Source organism: Mus pahari, chromosome 7, assembly GCF_900095145.1.
Source record: "Mus pahari chromosome 7, PAHARI_EIJ_v1.1, whole genome shotgun sequence".
Classification (NCBI taxonomy): domain Eukaryota; kingdom Metazoa; phylum Chordata; class Mammalia; order Rodentia; family Muridae; genus Mus; species Mus pahari.
In genome coordinates, this window is record NC_034596.1 from 92,727,394 (window position 1) to 92,744,698 (window position 17,305).

Below are 17,305 nucleotides of genomic sequence, written 5' to 3' on the forward strand. Positions count from 1 at the left end.
ACCCACCCACTCCCACGACTTGGTCCAGGCCTTCCCTTGTGCTGGGTCATATAAAGTTTGCAAGACCAAGGGGCCTCTCTTCCCAGTGATGGCCGATTAGGCCATCTTCTGCTACATATGCAGCTAGAGACTTGAGCTCAGGGGGTGCTGGTTAGTTCATATTATTGTTCCACCTACAGGGTTGCAGCCCCCTTCAGCTCCTTGGGTACTTTCTCTAGCTCCTCCATTGGGGACCCTGTGTTCCATCCAATAGCTGACTGTGAGCATCCACTTCTGTGTTTGCCAGGCACTGGCATAGCCTCACAAGAGGCCACTATATCAGGGTCCCTTCAGCAGAATCTTGCTGGCATGTGCATTAGTATCTGGATTTGGTGGCTGATGATGGGATGGATTCCCGGATGAGGTAGTCTCTGGATAGTCTATCCTTTCGTCTTGGCTCTAAATTTTTCAGACAGACTTTTAAATCCCCCCTATTTGGACTAGAAAGTTCACTCAGTCAGTAAAGTGCTTGCCATGTAAAGACGAAGTGGTGAGTTCAGATCCCCAGTACCCACGTACAAATCCAGGCACAGCAGAACACACCTGTAATCCCAGCACTGGAGAGGCAGAGGCATGAAGATCCCTGTGGCTGCTGACAAGACAGCACAGACAAATCAGTGAGTTCCAGGTTCAGAGATACTGCCTCGAAATAGATAGATGGATAGATAGATAGATAGATAGATAGATAGATAGATAGATAGATAGATAGATAGATAGATAAGGTGAAGAAGGCAGCCTGCTGCTGACTTCTGACCTCCAAATGCACATGCACACACATGCATGTACAAACGAGCACATGTCACACGTGTGCATGCATTGCATATATACAATTCTCGCTATTTAAAAATAGTTTTAGACATTTCACATGGTAATCAGTGGCAATTCCCAGCCCCCCTGGTAATCTAGGAAGGAGTCCGGACGACTAATCCAGGTGCTGGCACTCCAACGTGCTATGACTTTTTAGTTGCAAACATTACCTAATTTGTGAGGTTGTTCCAGGTCTGAAATGACAGAACACATGGGAGTTACTACTTAACATAGGATGTCTGCAACTCATAAACACCCTATTTACCCATCTGTAGTGGTTTCAGTGAGAATGACCCCGTAGGCTTATATATTTGAGTGAGTGATGTGTCTGAATGCTTGCTCCCAAGTTGGTGGAACTTTTTTTTAAAGGAAGAATTGGGAGGTGTGGCCTTGCTGGAAGAACTGCATCACTGGAGGTGAGCTTTGAGGTTTCAAAAGTCTACACCAGGCCCATTCTTCCTCTCTCTGCCTCATGCCTATGGATCAGATATGTAAGTTCTTACCTATTGCCTTAGCACCATGCCTGCTTGCCTCATGCTGGACTCACCCTCCAAAACTGTTAAGCCTCAATTAAATGCTTTCTTTTATATGCCGCCTAGCTCGTGTTGTGTCTTCCCAACAGAATAGTAACTAAGGCACCTACCCACAGCTACTTATTTGTTGCCTCTGCAGTAATGATCAGGGGCTATGCTAGATGTTACAGATACGGCTCTGCATGGAATCAAACCAATTCTCAATAAATGCCTGCTGATAGTATTTCAGGACACTAAGTACAGAAAGAAATCCATTCACTGCTAAAATAAATAAATAAATAAATAAATAAATAAATAAATAAATAAATAAATATGAGTGGCACAGCAAGAGCTTACCATCCTTTACTTGAACATCCTGTTTCCCAAATGGGAGGGATTTGTTAAGTTTCCTGAAAAGAAATAATGTACTCCCAAAGGGCTAGACAACTTTCTACCATTGATTAAACCGAAACAATGGAGATTGTGGCTGAGAGAGCCATCTTCGTGCTCCAGAAGTCTTCCCAAAGAGAAGTCACTCGCTTGTCCTCTTCTGGATCGGGGGGGGGGGGGGGGGGAGGGGCTACACGTTAAAATTCAGGAGCCTTAAGATGTCAAAGGTGTTATATCTCCTGGAACTGGACTTATAGGTGGTCATAAGCCTCTGATGTGGGTGCTGGGTACCAAACTCAGGTCATGTGTAAGAGCAATAAGCACTCAACCTCGGAGCCATCTGTCCGACTCCTGTAACATAGATCTTAGATAATGCCATTCAGAAAGAAAGAGAAGAGCTTGGGAAAATACTAATACACACCAAAGAATGGGTGTAGACTTCCCAAGGGAGAATTTTTTGAGAAGTTATCAGATTTTTTGATGAGATACTAGAACTGATTTCCAGAACAATAGCATCTATGTAATAGATTCCCCAAGGCTGATTGGCTGATTAGAATTTCTGTAACTATGCAGGGCTAGAATATTACAGGTCTAGAACCAAACCATCTAGGGCTGTCTGTACCCTTTGACTGACAACTCTGCTTGACCTTAACATCCTTGTGACCCTCAAATAAAATCCTTTCGAGATTGTATGAAGAGGTCCCTGGCTTCCACTGACCCCAAACCAAGAATCAGCTAGCAAGCTGAGGCCCATAGCTGGAAACTGCCCCCAGCCCCTTGCAGTTACCCATCTGCTAATGCTATCCATTCATCTTTAAAAGTACATTGATTGATGGCTTCTGTTGTTTTGTTACTCTAAGACCTCCTGGCAAATGCTACCACAGAGAAGCATGTATTTGGGATGACCTAAATCTGTGTTCCTGGGCTCGAGTCACTCATCTTTTGCTCCAGAATAAACTCACTCCCTTTCAAGTTTGATCTGCGCCTATGAACTGCCGGTGTTATACACGTCAGAGATTTTAAGTGTTTGGCCCTTTGTCAGTCTTGCGTCCGCTCCAGAAAGCAGGTTTCCTGCTTGCCAGCTCCAGCATGCATCTCAGCAAACTTGCAGACCTTCAGGGCTGAAGTTAAACCAGCCTCAGGGAGAGCCAAGCGTCAGCCTGTGAGAAAGGCCTCTGCTGGGTGCGTGGTAGGCTACTGCAGCCAAGGATGTAGCTGGTCTCCACTGATGCTGGGTGCGTGGTAGGCTACTGCAGCCAAGGATGTAGCTGGTCTCCACTGATGCTGGGTGCATGGTAGGCTACTGCAGCCAAGAACATAACTGGTCTCCACTGATGCTTGGGTGGAGACGAAACTGTTTCACTGTGCAGCACCAGGTAGCCTTTAACTCATGCTCAGCCTCCTGGGGGTTGGGATTGCAGGCAGATTGCCAGGCCCGGAAGATTCTTGAAGTTCATTAGAGTTCTTTTCATTCTTAGTAGTTTATCTCATCTGGCTAGTTAGCATCCTTTGTGTTACTTTTGGGTTTTTTGTTTGTTTTGTTTCGTTTTTCTGGTGTGGTTTCTGTCTTCTGTCTTTCGTCTGGACCCTGACTGAGAGAACTTATGAATTCTAAGATTTAAAAATCTCACGGAGTATTGGAAAAAAAAAAAAAAAACGAGGAAGAGAGACCATTTCCCAGTGAATTTTAGAGGGAAGCAAAAGCACTGTAGCCACAGATAACTGAACTGTATGTGCAGAAATCTCAGTCTATTCCAGACACAGTGAGTGTAACATCACAGGACCATCTTGAGGAATGTTGGTGGTTTTTTATGAAGTTAAACAAATCTTAACACAAGAGCTAGTAATATCTCCCCCACCCCCCATTAATCCAGAAGAAACAAATGCAAATTCTCAAAGATTTGTATGTTAATGCTGTTATGACTTTTATTTTTCATCTCATAAAAATAGGAGATAGAAAACCAATTGTGGTACGTCCATTCAATACTGTTCCCTTCAGAAATAAGGAGCAATATAACACTTTGGCAAAACCTTACACTCTGGACAAATCTTACAGCATCACGTTGACGGAAAACACTCATCCAAAAGAGTCCATAGTGCATCCTGTCACTTTCATGCTTTCAAAACAAACAATTTTTTGGCAACAGAGATATCACTGGTGCTTGAAATTAGGACTGAGAGGAACTGATTGCACAGGTGTAACAGAGAACTTTCTGGAGTGATGCAAATATTCAACAGCTTCATTGGAGTGTGGGTTACAAGGGAATGTTTACAAATTTATCAAAACAAAGTATACACTTAAAATGAGAATATTCTAATGACATATAAATTATACTTGTATGTTATTTTTCAAAAATAATTTAAAATCTAAACAGTAAATCATTTAGCCTTGGTTTCAAGTTTTCGAAAGTAATACAGACCTCACTGTACTTCTGCCACACTAGAGCACTACCAACCCCCATGGAGCAGAGTTACGTCAATGAGTAAGTTTTCCACATAAAGAATTCCAGAGTTCACTTTACACACATGGAGAATTGATCTGTTTCCAAGAGTTACATTAATGTTACATACATCATTCTAATGAGAAACATGCTTAACAACATTTAAATCTAAACCCTGGGAATATAGTAAGTGCATCTATCCAAAAACGTCAGGAGATGATCCAAATCTGTGAGCTAGTTAAACCCTCAGCGGCCCCTCCTGCCACTCATTGATAGATGAAGGCATTCACCGGTGCTTGGCTGCGTTCAGAGCCCCTTGTGAGGACACACTGCAAAAGGCACGAGAAATGAACAGGGTGGCAGCTAGACCCGCCTACAGCACCAGCTTATATGGGGGAAATGTGCTCAAGGCAGTTATGAGGGTGATAACATTTAAAAGTCGGAAGTAAGGTTGTTAAAAAGTACAAACAACCCAGTTAATTTGGTTGTTTTTTTTATTACTGCAGAAATGACTTTAGTGTTAGTTTATTAATGAGGTAATTTTCAAATCATCCCATCATCATCTCACACAATTCCAAAAGTATCCTGGGGTCTGGGGGGGATGGGGTGGGAGAGAGATGGAGGGAAAGCGGGGGAGAACTGCACAGTGAAGTACTTGCTGAAGTGCTCATCAGTTTCATCTTGAGCATCAGCATCTTCTAAGGAAGCCTTGACTGAAGCGCATGGCTGGAGCTCACAAAACCTCCCCTGTGGTCCCAGCCACCTGCACGATCATTTACAAACAATGTGGAATGAACTACCTTGGCATTAGTGTCAAGGCCGAAAGGCCCAAACCACCCAAAGCACTGCTGAAGGATGGGACTGAACAGCAGTGGGCCTTAAGAGCTGCCACAGACAGTGCCAAAGACTACCTGCATCCCCTCTGGAATTAGCTCTAAATAAAGCTTTCACGGGATCCAGCAAAAATGTACCATTTCCCCTGTTTACTCCTCATTATTGTTAGCCTCAAAGACTCATATATAGATCCATCAAAATCAGAATTCGCCCTGAATCAAAATCAAAAATAGAAAATCCAAATTATGTCTTGATGCCCCTGTGTGGACTAGCGAGCTGCTTTCACGAGAAAGTTGTCAAACTGCGCAAACTCGAAGGTGTGCGTTCCAATCGCAGCCCAGCCATGCCCTGGGTATTTCACACGGATGTTTTTCCATAGGATCGTGCTGTTCAACATACCAAAGGCGAAATGACCCTGCAGAAGAAAGAAATGTGTCCCTTGAAAATGGAAATAATGTTCTGAATTCTATTTAAGAATATGCCTCAGCTACTTAGTGGAACAAATGTCTTGTCTCTCTCAACCAAGACCTAAAACTGTAAAATACAATTGTGTGTGTTTCAGCAAAAGCCTGAAACAATTTTTCAGCAATTTCTTTTCTGAAAGAAGTGCCTGTTTAAATAGTTGCCCAAATGTATGAGATCTCAGTATTTCCTGATGTTTTACCCAAAATCAAAACAAAAAAATAAGCCCATAATATTTTATAGTATTATGAAGCTTCAGACAAAAGTCCATTAAAATAACTCAGTAGTTGTACATATTGGTACGTTGACTAAGTGAAGAGATTCCTCCAGAGTTTGCTGGAGCCCAAATGCCTGCTGCAAACTGCTCAGTGTGTAAGGTCTAATTAAGGACTACGCACTCAGTCAGAAGAGAAATTAGCCTTGATTTTACTCATTTTGTCCCCATGAGGAGCATGTTACTACAGAGCCATATGGAATGCCTACCCTTACATCAGAAGAGCAGTAGCCACGGGTTAAGCAGAACAATGGGATAAAGTGGAAGGAAGAGGGAAGTATATATGAAGTGTGATTTACTCGTGACGGTGGAAAGAAATCAAGTATGCCTTTCTCAGAAAGTGGCCATTACATTTCCCTCACTATCTGGCACACAGTAAATTGTAAATTTCAACCTTTATTACCACTGCTATAGTACACTGTGAGCACACACTCAAAAGTACACCAAGTCTACAGCCAGCCATATAAAACAGGCTACTTCCAAAAGATAGAGAACCAGAGAATCAAACCATCAGGCCAAAACCCAACATTCAGTCTCAAAATGATAATGCAATGCTCTTTAATTTTACAGATGAAGACACTGAGGCCTCGGCTGATTAAAATTCCATGTCAAAGATTTCCCAGAGGAGCCAGGAACTGAATCCAAGTCACCCAATGTCCAGTGTGAAGCCAATGTCACTGACTATACACTCGCCGAGTTGTCTCCATCTCACAGCACTTCCTGGACATCCTCTGCCACTTCTAGGGCAGTAACTGTCAGCACTGGGTCATCAATGGACGCACACACACACCATGCTAAACACAGTTTGTCCCATGGGGCCACAGTGCCTCCTGGGCCCACTCCCCAGGCTCCAGGCAGCCTGGAGCCCCAGCTACTCCTTTCACCAGAGCAGCAGCCTTGTATACCCAGCTTGCTTGCTCTCTGCCTCATTTACATCGACACTCGAGCATCACTCACTTCCCTAACTTCCCCAGCTAGAAAGTCACAGCAGGGGACTATTTGATCACAGGACCCCAAACTTCTTCATAAGGATGTGTGCACTCATGTCCAAGTTACTGATTTGGAACAAAGCTCAGGCAAATGGCAGCCTCGGGGCCAAGCACCTACTTCTGTAGTGCACTTGCACTGGAATGCAGGCACACTAATCTTTTATCTCATCTCCCATGGCTCTCTCACTCTAACAGAAGAGCTCAAGAGGTGCAGCACAGACCACATGGACCACAAAGCCCACCTAACTCCTGCCTGGCTTCTTCAAGTAAAATGTTTTCCCAGCCCTGAGTATCAATTCCTCATACAGCATGGCTGATCTTGAAGGTACATCATAGAGTGGCAGAAGTTAATTGATTTGCCCAGTCTCAAAAATCTGTTAGTGGCAGAACTGGACCTAGGAACAGAACTTTCAACGTTTCTCTCTTACCTACCTGGCACCATCATCAGAACCAAGAAATTTTGGCTAGACAAATCTTAGGATCCAGGAGAGATCCCGCCCCTGCTATCATTCCAGTTAACACACATAATATTAAGCCAACCTTTAATGACTTAAGCCCAGAGCCATACATAGATTAATGTATCTTTCACCCATCATCAGAGAAGCCTCCTTTTGCAGCAGATGGTGATTAACACGAAGACCCAAATTGGTCTAGGTGCAGAGAATAAGAGACTTCTAAATGCTCTACCTTAAATAGAATGCCTACATCACATCTGATCTTCCCAAGGCTCATGGATCATTGGTGGAAGAGGAGGCAGAGGGATTATAAGAGCCAGAGGCAGTGGGGGACTATAAGGAAAACTATTCCCTGTATGTAGCAGGGAAGCTATATATATATCTATGAAATCACAGCAACTGTTACACCACAGATGAGACCTGTGCAAGCTCAAACCAGACAGAATCCATGCATGCCCAGCAGTCCCACCCTGCCTGAGGAGCCACTGGCCACTGATGCAGCAGTGAGGGGGAATGTTAGTTTCCATTAAGTTTGTTGCCCTGATGAATGGACCATTCTCAAATGGAGAACCACAGACCCCAGAGGATATGGGCAACATAAACTGGACTTGATTTTTTTTTAAAAAAAGAGAACACAAAGCTATGTGTGCAGGGAAGAGGGGTAATCTGGTAGGAAATGAGGGGTGTGAATATAATAAAAACACTTTATATAAAATCCTCAAAAATAATTTTAAAAAATAAAATGCAATTCTTCTAAACACCCACCTTCATCAACTCTAATTAATAAACAACTTAAAAATGAGAATTATCATTTTTAGTAGTTGGATGGGAACAGAACAAATTTAAAAGTTCTTTGAATCTCAATTCCAGTTTCTACTTACAACCTAAACAAAAGCAGGAAGAGACTGCTTCAGGAGAGCCACACATCACAGACACTTTGTGTGCACAGCATCCTTTGGGAAACTCTCAGTCTCTATCTACTTCATGATCAACCAAGGATGCTGATGCTGATGATGGCTAGATTCCCTTTATCCTATGAACTCTCTAGTATCTCCTCTAATAATAAAATTGTAGAAACTGTGCTTATACTTCAATGATTCTAAACAATCAGAAATAAGTTTCCATGACTTTGCATGCTCCTGTAAGTTGTATTTATACTCTTAGTTCAAGAACACTGAGAGCCACAATTCACTTGTTGACTTGACTGATCACTCTTCAGTTTAAAAGGCAAAAACAAAGTTAAAAATGAAACACTGGTCTAAAAAGTGAACTCCTGATTCCCATGAGAGTCAGTGGCATGCCCCTCCATGCTGTGGGTGGATGTCTGGCGACTCCACAGCAGACCCCCTCCCTCTTTTCACCACTTGTCACATCCTTCCATTTGCTTTATAACAGAAAATTCTAGAAAGTTACACAAACATTTTAGCTCTGTTCTCTCTCACCAGCAATACCCACCTTAATGCCTAAGGTGAGTGTGTACCATCGTTTAGCTGTAATGTCTGCATGTCCTGAAGCATACGTTATCCATCCACCTGTAACACAAAATGAATATCTGAACCAGCTTACTTTTAAGACCTAAATCCTATGGAGGATCATACAACCTAGGGAAGTTTGTAAATGGCACCTATACATAATTAATGAAGCACTGTTTCTTCATTTCCAGATCTACAATGGATGTAAAAGGAAAATCCCTTGTTCAGCTACACACTACACAAGCTTGTATTCAGATTCTATTCTACACCACAGAACATATATACACTCACAGCAGAATGAATGAGATAAACCTTAAAACTAATTATAGTCTGATATATTACCATCTAAGCCCATGGGTAACTTAGATCTGGCTAGAGCAACCTAAGACTGCAAAAGACTGCCAGCGAGTGGATGTGCTCACATGAACAGTGTTGACTTATAATAGACAGAGAATAAGCTAATTCTGCACATATGACATTTGGATGCTGGAAGAAACCTAGGAGCAGACACCAAGCAGGTGATTTAAAACTACAACAATGGGGACTGCGATGCAGATTGAAATTCCTAGTTCCGATTCCACCACTGACTAGACTTGGGGGTTCAGGGAAAATCAATTCATGTCTCTGGTTCTGCTTTGGATCAAAAACTCAGTGAGGTACGTCCTGGATGGGCAGCATCCTTACCACCTGCCACCTCTTTAATCCTTTACTTACAGAGCTGGGGCAAAGAGCAGAAAACTACAGAACAGATTGGTTTGCAGAGGAGGGGTTTGACTAATACAGGAGTAAGTCAAGAGGCCGAGAATCAAGAAGTTACCACCACAGGGGCTTTGTCACTCCAGCCATGTGAGTTAGGTGTAATTCAGTGTCAACCCTGCGCTGGGAGCTGTTCTGCATAGGCCAGTGCTCCTGCAATATGGCTGTGAGGAAAGGCAAACTCTTTTCAAATATCGCCTCTATTAAGGAAGAAGAGCTCTCCACTTGAAAAGGTTCCACTTGTTTTGACTTCTACGAGCACCAATGTTTTAGTCTTGAGTGTCTCCTCAGAGTGCTCTTCTCCCACTGCCCCTTCACCGGGTTCTTCACAAACCTTCCCCTCACATCACCGTGTGGCCCGAATGCCCTAAAGGCCTTTCTACTGCTATTTTCTCATTTACTGAGCTGCCCTTTTCCTTACAAATCAAATTGCTATGATTCTGAATTGCTTAGTACTTGCCAGAACATGTTGAAATTCATCCCAGAAGACACAGACACTTAGACGGGCTCAAAAATAAGTTATGATCCATGAAAACACGTCATTTACCCAGGTCAGCTGTGACTCTGTAAGAGCCATTTGCAAAAACCCAGAAGAAGACTCCTGTAGCTCTTCTAATCAAGATGCCACCTTTATTCACTCTTCCAGCAATGAATACACCGCCGCTCTGAGGGGTCTCTATGTAAACATCACACTGCACAGTCATGTTGGTCCTGCGGAATCAAAGAGGCAGTTACATCACCTCTTCAGCTATACTGTAACCCAGCACCAGCATGGCAAAAGCCTCCAATCTTCAGTTGAGAGAGTGATGTGCTACATCCTAAGCTTGTAGCAAGGATGGGCTTCAAGAGTGCTCACTGATGACTGCTTAAAGTTTGGCATGCTTAAATTAATCAACTTTGCTGATTCTTTTAGTGGGTTACAGGACAATATTTATGAGCTTTAAGTATGGTTAACAACATGTTTCTTGTCTAGATATACTAAAACACTTGGTCATCCCGCAAGTGTGACATTGAAAGGAGACATTTCTACACTGCATGAAGGTGGTTTACAGTAACTGTGAACAGAAAGGATTACTTACATTTCCACCAGCGGGGAAAATGCAGCCCATGAAGAGATATTTGCAGAACTCAAGCTACTTTGAGACTAGAGTATAATTTATCAAGATTTAAAAATGCCTGCATAAAGATCTAACTAAATTCTGACTCTAACATGACAGTCAGTTTGGGGGCTGCAGCTAAGACTCCGCAGTTAAGGGCACTGACTGCCTTTCCAGATGACACTGGGTTGATTCCCAGCACTCAAGCCTTACAACTTAAACTCCTTATAACTAAAACTCCAGTTTCAGGAGGTCTGCTGCCTTGTACGGACTCTACCAGGTCTGTATACACATGACACACAGACATACATGAGGGGAAAACACCCATGTTCATAAAAAATAAATTCAAAACATGTGAAGATAGTATTTTGTACTGATTCTGCAGCAAGACCTCTGGAATCTAATGGGATGCTCAGTAACCCAGCCTGATGGCGCCATCTCCCAGTGCCTAATTCAACTAACTCTGAGGTGGGCCTTGAATATTCATATCTCAACTTCCCAGATGATCTGAGGATGCTGGTCTACAAATCTCATTTTGAGAAGTGCTTTACACTGCATAGGCTGTCTGCCTGATACCTCTACAGATGCAGTAAAGCACTGTGCATAGGTTCACTGGTCCACAGGAATGTCCTGCCACACAGGAACCATCAGAGCCGTTACAATAAGCTCTCCTCCCGGCTGCTTTCCGCTTAAAGATGTTCCCGGGTACAGCACTTTCCCTCTGAGACGATACTATCACTTTAAACTATCATCCCTGTAAGCATGAACCGCAAACAGGGAAGGCATACGCATACTGTCAAGTAACAAATCCTACAATTTCTCTAAAGTAAGACAAGGACACCAAGATGTGTGTTATGGACATGCAGCATGGGGATAATGGATCTTTCATCCTCTTTACATTCCTCAAAGTTTCTTAAAAGAACCGTACACAGCTGAACCTTACTTATCACATACAGGAGGAGAGAGGGAGGGAGGGAAGGAGAGAGGGAGAGAGAGAACACACACATGTTACAGAGAATTCAGCTGTGAGCAAGAAGAGGTTATTTTGTAGAGATCTTCAGATCACAACCAAAGCCTACAGACAGAAATCTCTTTACGTATCTCTTCAGCAAAGCCTGGCCTTCGTGCTCGAATCACCATAACTGGTTCTCATCAAGGTCTAGGGCTCAGGCCTGACTGCCTCACTAAAGCAGCCCTGCACACACTGATCCTTCCTGTCTCCCTCTGAGGAAGGAGACTGGCCAATTAAAGCAAGGCTTCTGGCAGAGACCACAGAACCAGAGGCCAGGTCCCGGTTCTGCCACTTACATGAAATGGAATTGTGGGTGTTATCTTATTGCAGAAACTCCCTTTCTCCATCTACAAGTTGAGCATGATGCATCCGCCATCAGGGGTTGTGAAAGTTTTACACAAGCCCTTGACCACTTCCCTCACCAGCCCACAGTCGCAGGCATGGCGTCTCTGTGGCTCTCTGAACAAATCTCGCTGCCGGAATAGAGGATACAATATTCAAATAGAAAACAGGATAAAACCAAACACCAAATCACACGGAAATTAGGCAAAAAGGTGTTAGTGCAGGAAAGTTTCTGGTTGTCCTGAACAGAAAAGCAGGCTGGAAATACCCAACAGTAGGGAGAGGGAACTTCCACCTCCAGCAGAAAGACAGGGCATCAAGTGGAGGGATGGAGTTGACATCCCACACTCAGAAACTCTGACCCAGAATAATTCCTGTCTAAAAGGACTACAGGGACAAAAATGGAGAAGAGACTGAGGGTATGGAGGTCCAGTGACAGGCCCAACTTGGGATCCATCTCAAGGGGAGGCTCCAAGGCCTGATTACTATTAACTATTACTGATGTTATGGTGTACTCACAGACAGGAGCGTAGCATGGCAGCCCTCCGAGAGGCCCAACAAGCAGCTGACTGAGACGGAAGCAGATACTTACACCCAACCATTGGACTGAAGTCAGAGACCCCTGTTGTTGAATTAGGGAAAGGCTGGAAGAAGCTAAGGAGGAAGGTGACCCCACAGGAACACCAGCAGTCTCACCTACCTCAGACCCCTAGGATCTCTCAGACACTGAGCCACCAAAAAGGCAGCATACAGGAGCTGATATGAGGCCCCCGACACATATACAGCAGAGGACTGCCAGGTATGGACTCAGTGAGAGAAGACGTGCCTAACCCTCGAGAGACGTGAGGCCCCAGGAAGTGAGGAGGCCTGGGGGGGGAGGAGAAGGGGGAGAAACCATCTTCTTGGAGACAAGGAGCAGAAAGAGGAATGGAATGAGGAACTGTGGGAAGGTGGACAGGGAGGAAATAACAACTGGACTGTAAAAAAAAAAAAGAAATAAAAGTAATAAAAAAAAATAAAGTAAAGCTGGTCTACTTAATTTTTTTAAGAAGGAGAAAAAAATGTCTTTTGGTAGAAAGTTTCAGATAGATTTCAGGCCACTGATATAGGAAAACCTTAGTGGAGAGACTCCCTGGTGGCAGTGGCTTCTCACATGGGCAAAGGGGAAACAGAGACCACCCAGTCAGCAATGCATCACGTTCCAAACGTTTCATAACTTCCATAAACAGACAAAGCACCTTGTAGGGGGTATTTCAAATACAAACTGTAGCAGCCACCGCCTCTGTGCACTTTCTTCTCAGTGTAGATCTATACCCTGAACATTCCTGCTAACAATACAAAGTATGCTCATTGTCTCATGTCATTCATTCAAAGCAGCCATAGTTCTCCCAGGCATGTAAACCCATCATCCTACTATGGAAAAGGTCCACTTAGCATCCTCAGTTTGATGTTGGAGTAGAACTTCAGATTCCTTTATAAGTATAGGCTTTTACACATGAGCAATATTGCATATGGGAGACCATTTGGACAATGTTTCCTTAGCTTCTCCTTTTTTTATTTTTGGCATCCATCTTTAAATGTATGTTCTTTCTTTTTTTTAATTATTTATTTTCTTTATTTACATCTCAAATGTTATCCCCTTTCCTGGTTTCCCCTCCAAAAACTCCTATCCCCTTCCCCTACCCCCTGCTCACCAACCCACCCACTCCCACTTCGTGGCCCTGGCATTCCCCTATACTGGGGCATAGAACCTTCATAGGACCAAGGGCTTCTCCTCTCATTGATGACCAACTAGACTATCCTCTGCTACACATGTAGCTGGAGCCATGAGTCCCAGCATGTGTACTCTTTGGTTGGTGGTTTAGTCCCTGGAGATTCTGGGGGTACTGGTTAGTTCATATTGTTGTTCCTCCTTTGGGGCTGCAAACCCCCTCAGCTCCTTGGGTCCTTTCTCTAGCTCCTCCATTAGGGACCCTGTGCTCAGTCCAATGGTTGGCTGTGAGCATCCACCTCTGTATTTGTCAGGCACCCTACACTAGCTAAGGCAGTGTAATTCTACTGTTTGTCCAGCAGGTGGTAACACCAGCTTAACAAATCAAGTCTGGTAAACCTAAAAGCATTCAAATCACACGGCCTGCAAATAAGCATTAACCTATAATCAGGTCCAGAAATCCTCAATTTTCCCATTAAGGTTAGATTTCTCTCACCGCAATTATTTTCAAACTGGCATAATCTGAAGGGAGGACATGGAAGCTAATTTGATCATTTGAGGTCACATAGTTCTGACCTACCACCTATTAGGTTCTTGACAGGAGAAAGTCTATTGGAACCCCTTCACTCAGAATGTACCCCAAATCACAAGCTTATACACTGAGGGCATCTCTCACACACCACTGGTAATCGCCTATAATGCTGATGGTGCTGGAAGCATCTGCAGCCCAGGTAATAGGTCGCTGGTTGAGAACTTGGCGCAGTGTGAAGCGGTGCTCAGGGTCTTCGTTATTCATGTAGTACTCAAACACACCAGTCTGATCAGCAAAATTCGGAGCTTCACTAAAAACTGGGTACTCTGTTCAGAACACAGAAAGTCCTCCACTTAGTATCTCAGCGGCTGATTAGCAATCCCTTACCAGATCTCGCCTTTCCGATATCTGTGATACACTGTGAAATACCTGACTAATTTTTTAAAACATAATACCTAGAAACAAAGTTTAGGGGTGTGTGTCTGTGTGTCTGTGTGTCTGTGTGTGTGTGTGTGTGTGTGTGTGTGTGTNTGTGTGTCTGTGTGTGTCTGTGTGTGTGTGTGTGTGTGTGTGTGTGTGTGTGTGTGTGTGTGTGAGAGAGAGAGAGAGAGAGATGTATTTGGAAATATATCCAAATAACTGACCAGATGCCTGTACTAGAGCCAAAGGCCTTTCTAAGCTAAAAGATCAGCTGAAAGCTCATGTCCTGCCATGGACTGTGGGACCCAGTAGTGAGTGGCAGAGTCCCCTTGTTGGGTGGGACAAGCAGGGCTGGCCCCTGCACGGGTTACAGGTATATCACACTGCCAATGCTATCCTCTCCCTGCTGCTTTTCTCCAGTTGTCAACTCTGAGGACCCAGCAAGAACAGAGCTACCAGACTCATCTTTGAAACCTGGGTCCTCTGAGATGCAAGCACAATGCGCATGCCTTCTGTTTTCATATGGTTTCCCCCAGTTACCCACCCACCAAGGCTTTTCTGATCACTTTACAGCAGATCCCCCTAGAGACCTGAGAGCTAGACTGTAACCCCCAGTAAACAATGAGTTGGAGCCCCTCACTACAGCATAACTGTGTTAGGTACTCAAGTCCCTCATACTAACATACATAAGGTGGTTTAACCTCCACATGAAAGAAAAGATACTAGCCAGGACGGCAGTCCCTAGCTATACACCGAAAGTTTCACCCAGAACAACTTAGAATTATAACTTTCATTCTCACAATGACTTCTGCATTTCTTCTGGAACTGAAAAACAAAAATCCACATCAAAGAGCTAGAAACACTGGCTACCTTTTAACCAAATAAAATGCTAAAGCAGTGCTTCTCAAACTGTGGGTCGCAACCCCTTTGGGGTTTCAAACAAACTGGACATCCTATATCTGATATTTATATTATAATCCATAGCAGTAGCAAAATGACAGTTATGAAGTAGCAGTGAAAATAATGTTATGGTTGGAGGTCACCACACCATGAGGAACTGGATTAAAGCACTGCATCATCAGGAAGGCTGAGAGCCACTGCTCCAAGGGCTACTGTTCATCCAGTCTGACAGGAGGAAACTGTGCCCTACCTCTACAGGAGGTGGATGCCAGGTCATGCCTGGCTAAAACTGCTTACCAACATTGAAATCATCCTTATAGTTGGTTGGGAAGGGCTTCGAGTTGGGAGAGGGAGGGTAGCTGCCTTTGTGACCTGTGGTCAGAGTGGTGAGTGTAAATATCTCATCCTCCTCCAGTTCCAGTGTGAAACTGCCGCTGCTGTCAAGGAGCTGAAAGAGAAGACAGCCCCATGGTCAAGGCCAGGTGCTGGAGAGTGGTAAAAGAAATAAGGGTAAACAGCCATTCTGTTAGGGCTTCCTAAACACATGAGGAGACCAGAAATAAATACCCAGGCCCTTGACAATTTTAAGGGTATTTTAGAAGCATGTATAATAATATCTTATAGAAAGAATTTCACCAGATTGGGGGGGGGGGGAGCAATGACAAGACGCCCGACGGTCTATTACCCTACTCTTCCATTTCACTGTAAGCTCTCTAAAGCCTGGGTACATTCAATTAATGTACCTCAGCAGCCTGCTTGCTTCTTTCAGAGCCTTACTAAAGAGAAGAACCCACAAGCCGCACACACACCTCAGCTGTTAAGCACAAGAAACATCTTACAATTAAGAAATTAAAATTAAAATGTGTTCATCATATGGTCAGTTTAGATTTCAATTAGTAGGCTGACTCTGCGTCACAGTTAGCCTCCTTGAGGCTAACAATACATACATCAGAGGACAGTTCTGAGAATTAAACCACATGTTCATAAAGGTCTTGCTTAGTTCACCTCAAAGTGTGGCCAGGGGAAATACTCCCTAGAGCATAGTCCTGTAATAAGTATATCCCTCTGGAGCCGTTTGAATCCCCACATAACTAATGAGCTTGAACCTCCTTTCAAACTTTAATAAGTTTTATCTACACTGAATTAAAGGGTTTAGCATTGTATCATTGCTTTAAGGGTAAATAGATGCAGAACCATGAATATCTGATGCCACATTCTGCCTCAGGATTAACAATATTCCTATGCTGGAGATCAATTTGATTATGTTATTTCTAGCAAACTATTATACAAGTACAGAGAGGCTTAATGGGTATTTAACCATTGATATTGACTAGCTAATTACAACATTAATCATTATTAAAAAATCCATCAGAATAAGTCGAATAGGTGATGTAATAAACCTATTTTCTGGGGCCACTTTATTCTTTGAAATCTTTCCTGAGAAATCACCAAGTCCCAAGCACCATATGCCTCTGGACTAAAAGCAAAATAAGGCAAATCCCCGATCTCAAGGACACCAAAGTGGTGGGGGAGGCTGTAATGAGACCCACACAGAGCCCTACACTGGACCCAGTGTGCAAAGCTTTGAAGAAACTGACACTTGAGGCGACATATCTTCACAGATATGAAGGAAACTGAGAAGTTTACTCTCGAAGGAAACACCAGCTACTGAGATAAGCATGTGGAAAGGAAATCTGTTATCTACTTCATGAAAGGACAGTGAGGGTCATGTGACAGGTTAGTGAGAGTCATGTGACAGGTCAGTGAGGGTCATGTGACAGGTCAGTGAGAGTCATGTGACAGGTCAGTGAGGGTCATGTGGCATGTCAGTGAGGGTCATGTGGCAGGTCAGTGAGGGTC

General features: G+C 43.6%; 1 protein-coding gene across 1 annotated transcript in view; it reads right to left on the reverse strand.

Moving 5' to 3' along the window:
- Positions 1–3,648: 3,648 nt before the first annotated feature.
- Galc (galactosylceramidase) overlaps positions 3,649–17,305 on the reverse strand; it is a 51,978-nt gene continuing 38,321 nt past the window's right edge. The window contains exons 13-17 of the mRNA XM_021201946.1: positions 15,743–15,893; positions 14,274–14,451; positions 9,979–10,142; positions 8,659–8,735; positions 3,649–5,438 (exon numbers count right to left, since the gene is read on the reverse strand). Coding sequence (XP_021057605.1) covers positions 5,292–5,438; positions 8,659–8,735; positions 9,979–10,142; positions 14,274–14,451; positions 15,743–15,893 — 717 coding nt within the window. The 3' untranslated portion in view covers positions 3,649–5,291. The remainder of the gene's footprint in view (positions 5,439–8,658; positions 8,736–9,978; positions 10,143–14,273; positions 14,452–15,742; positions 15,894–17,305) is intronic.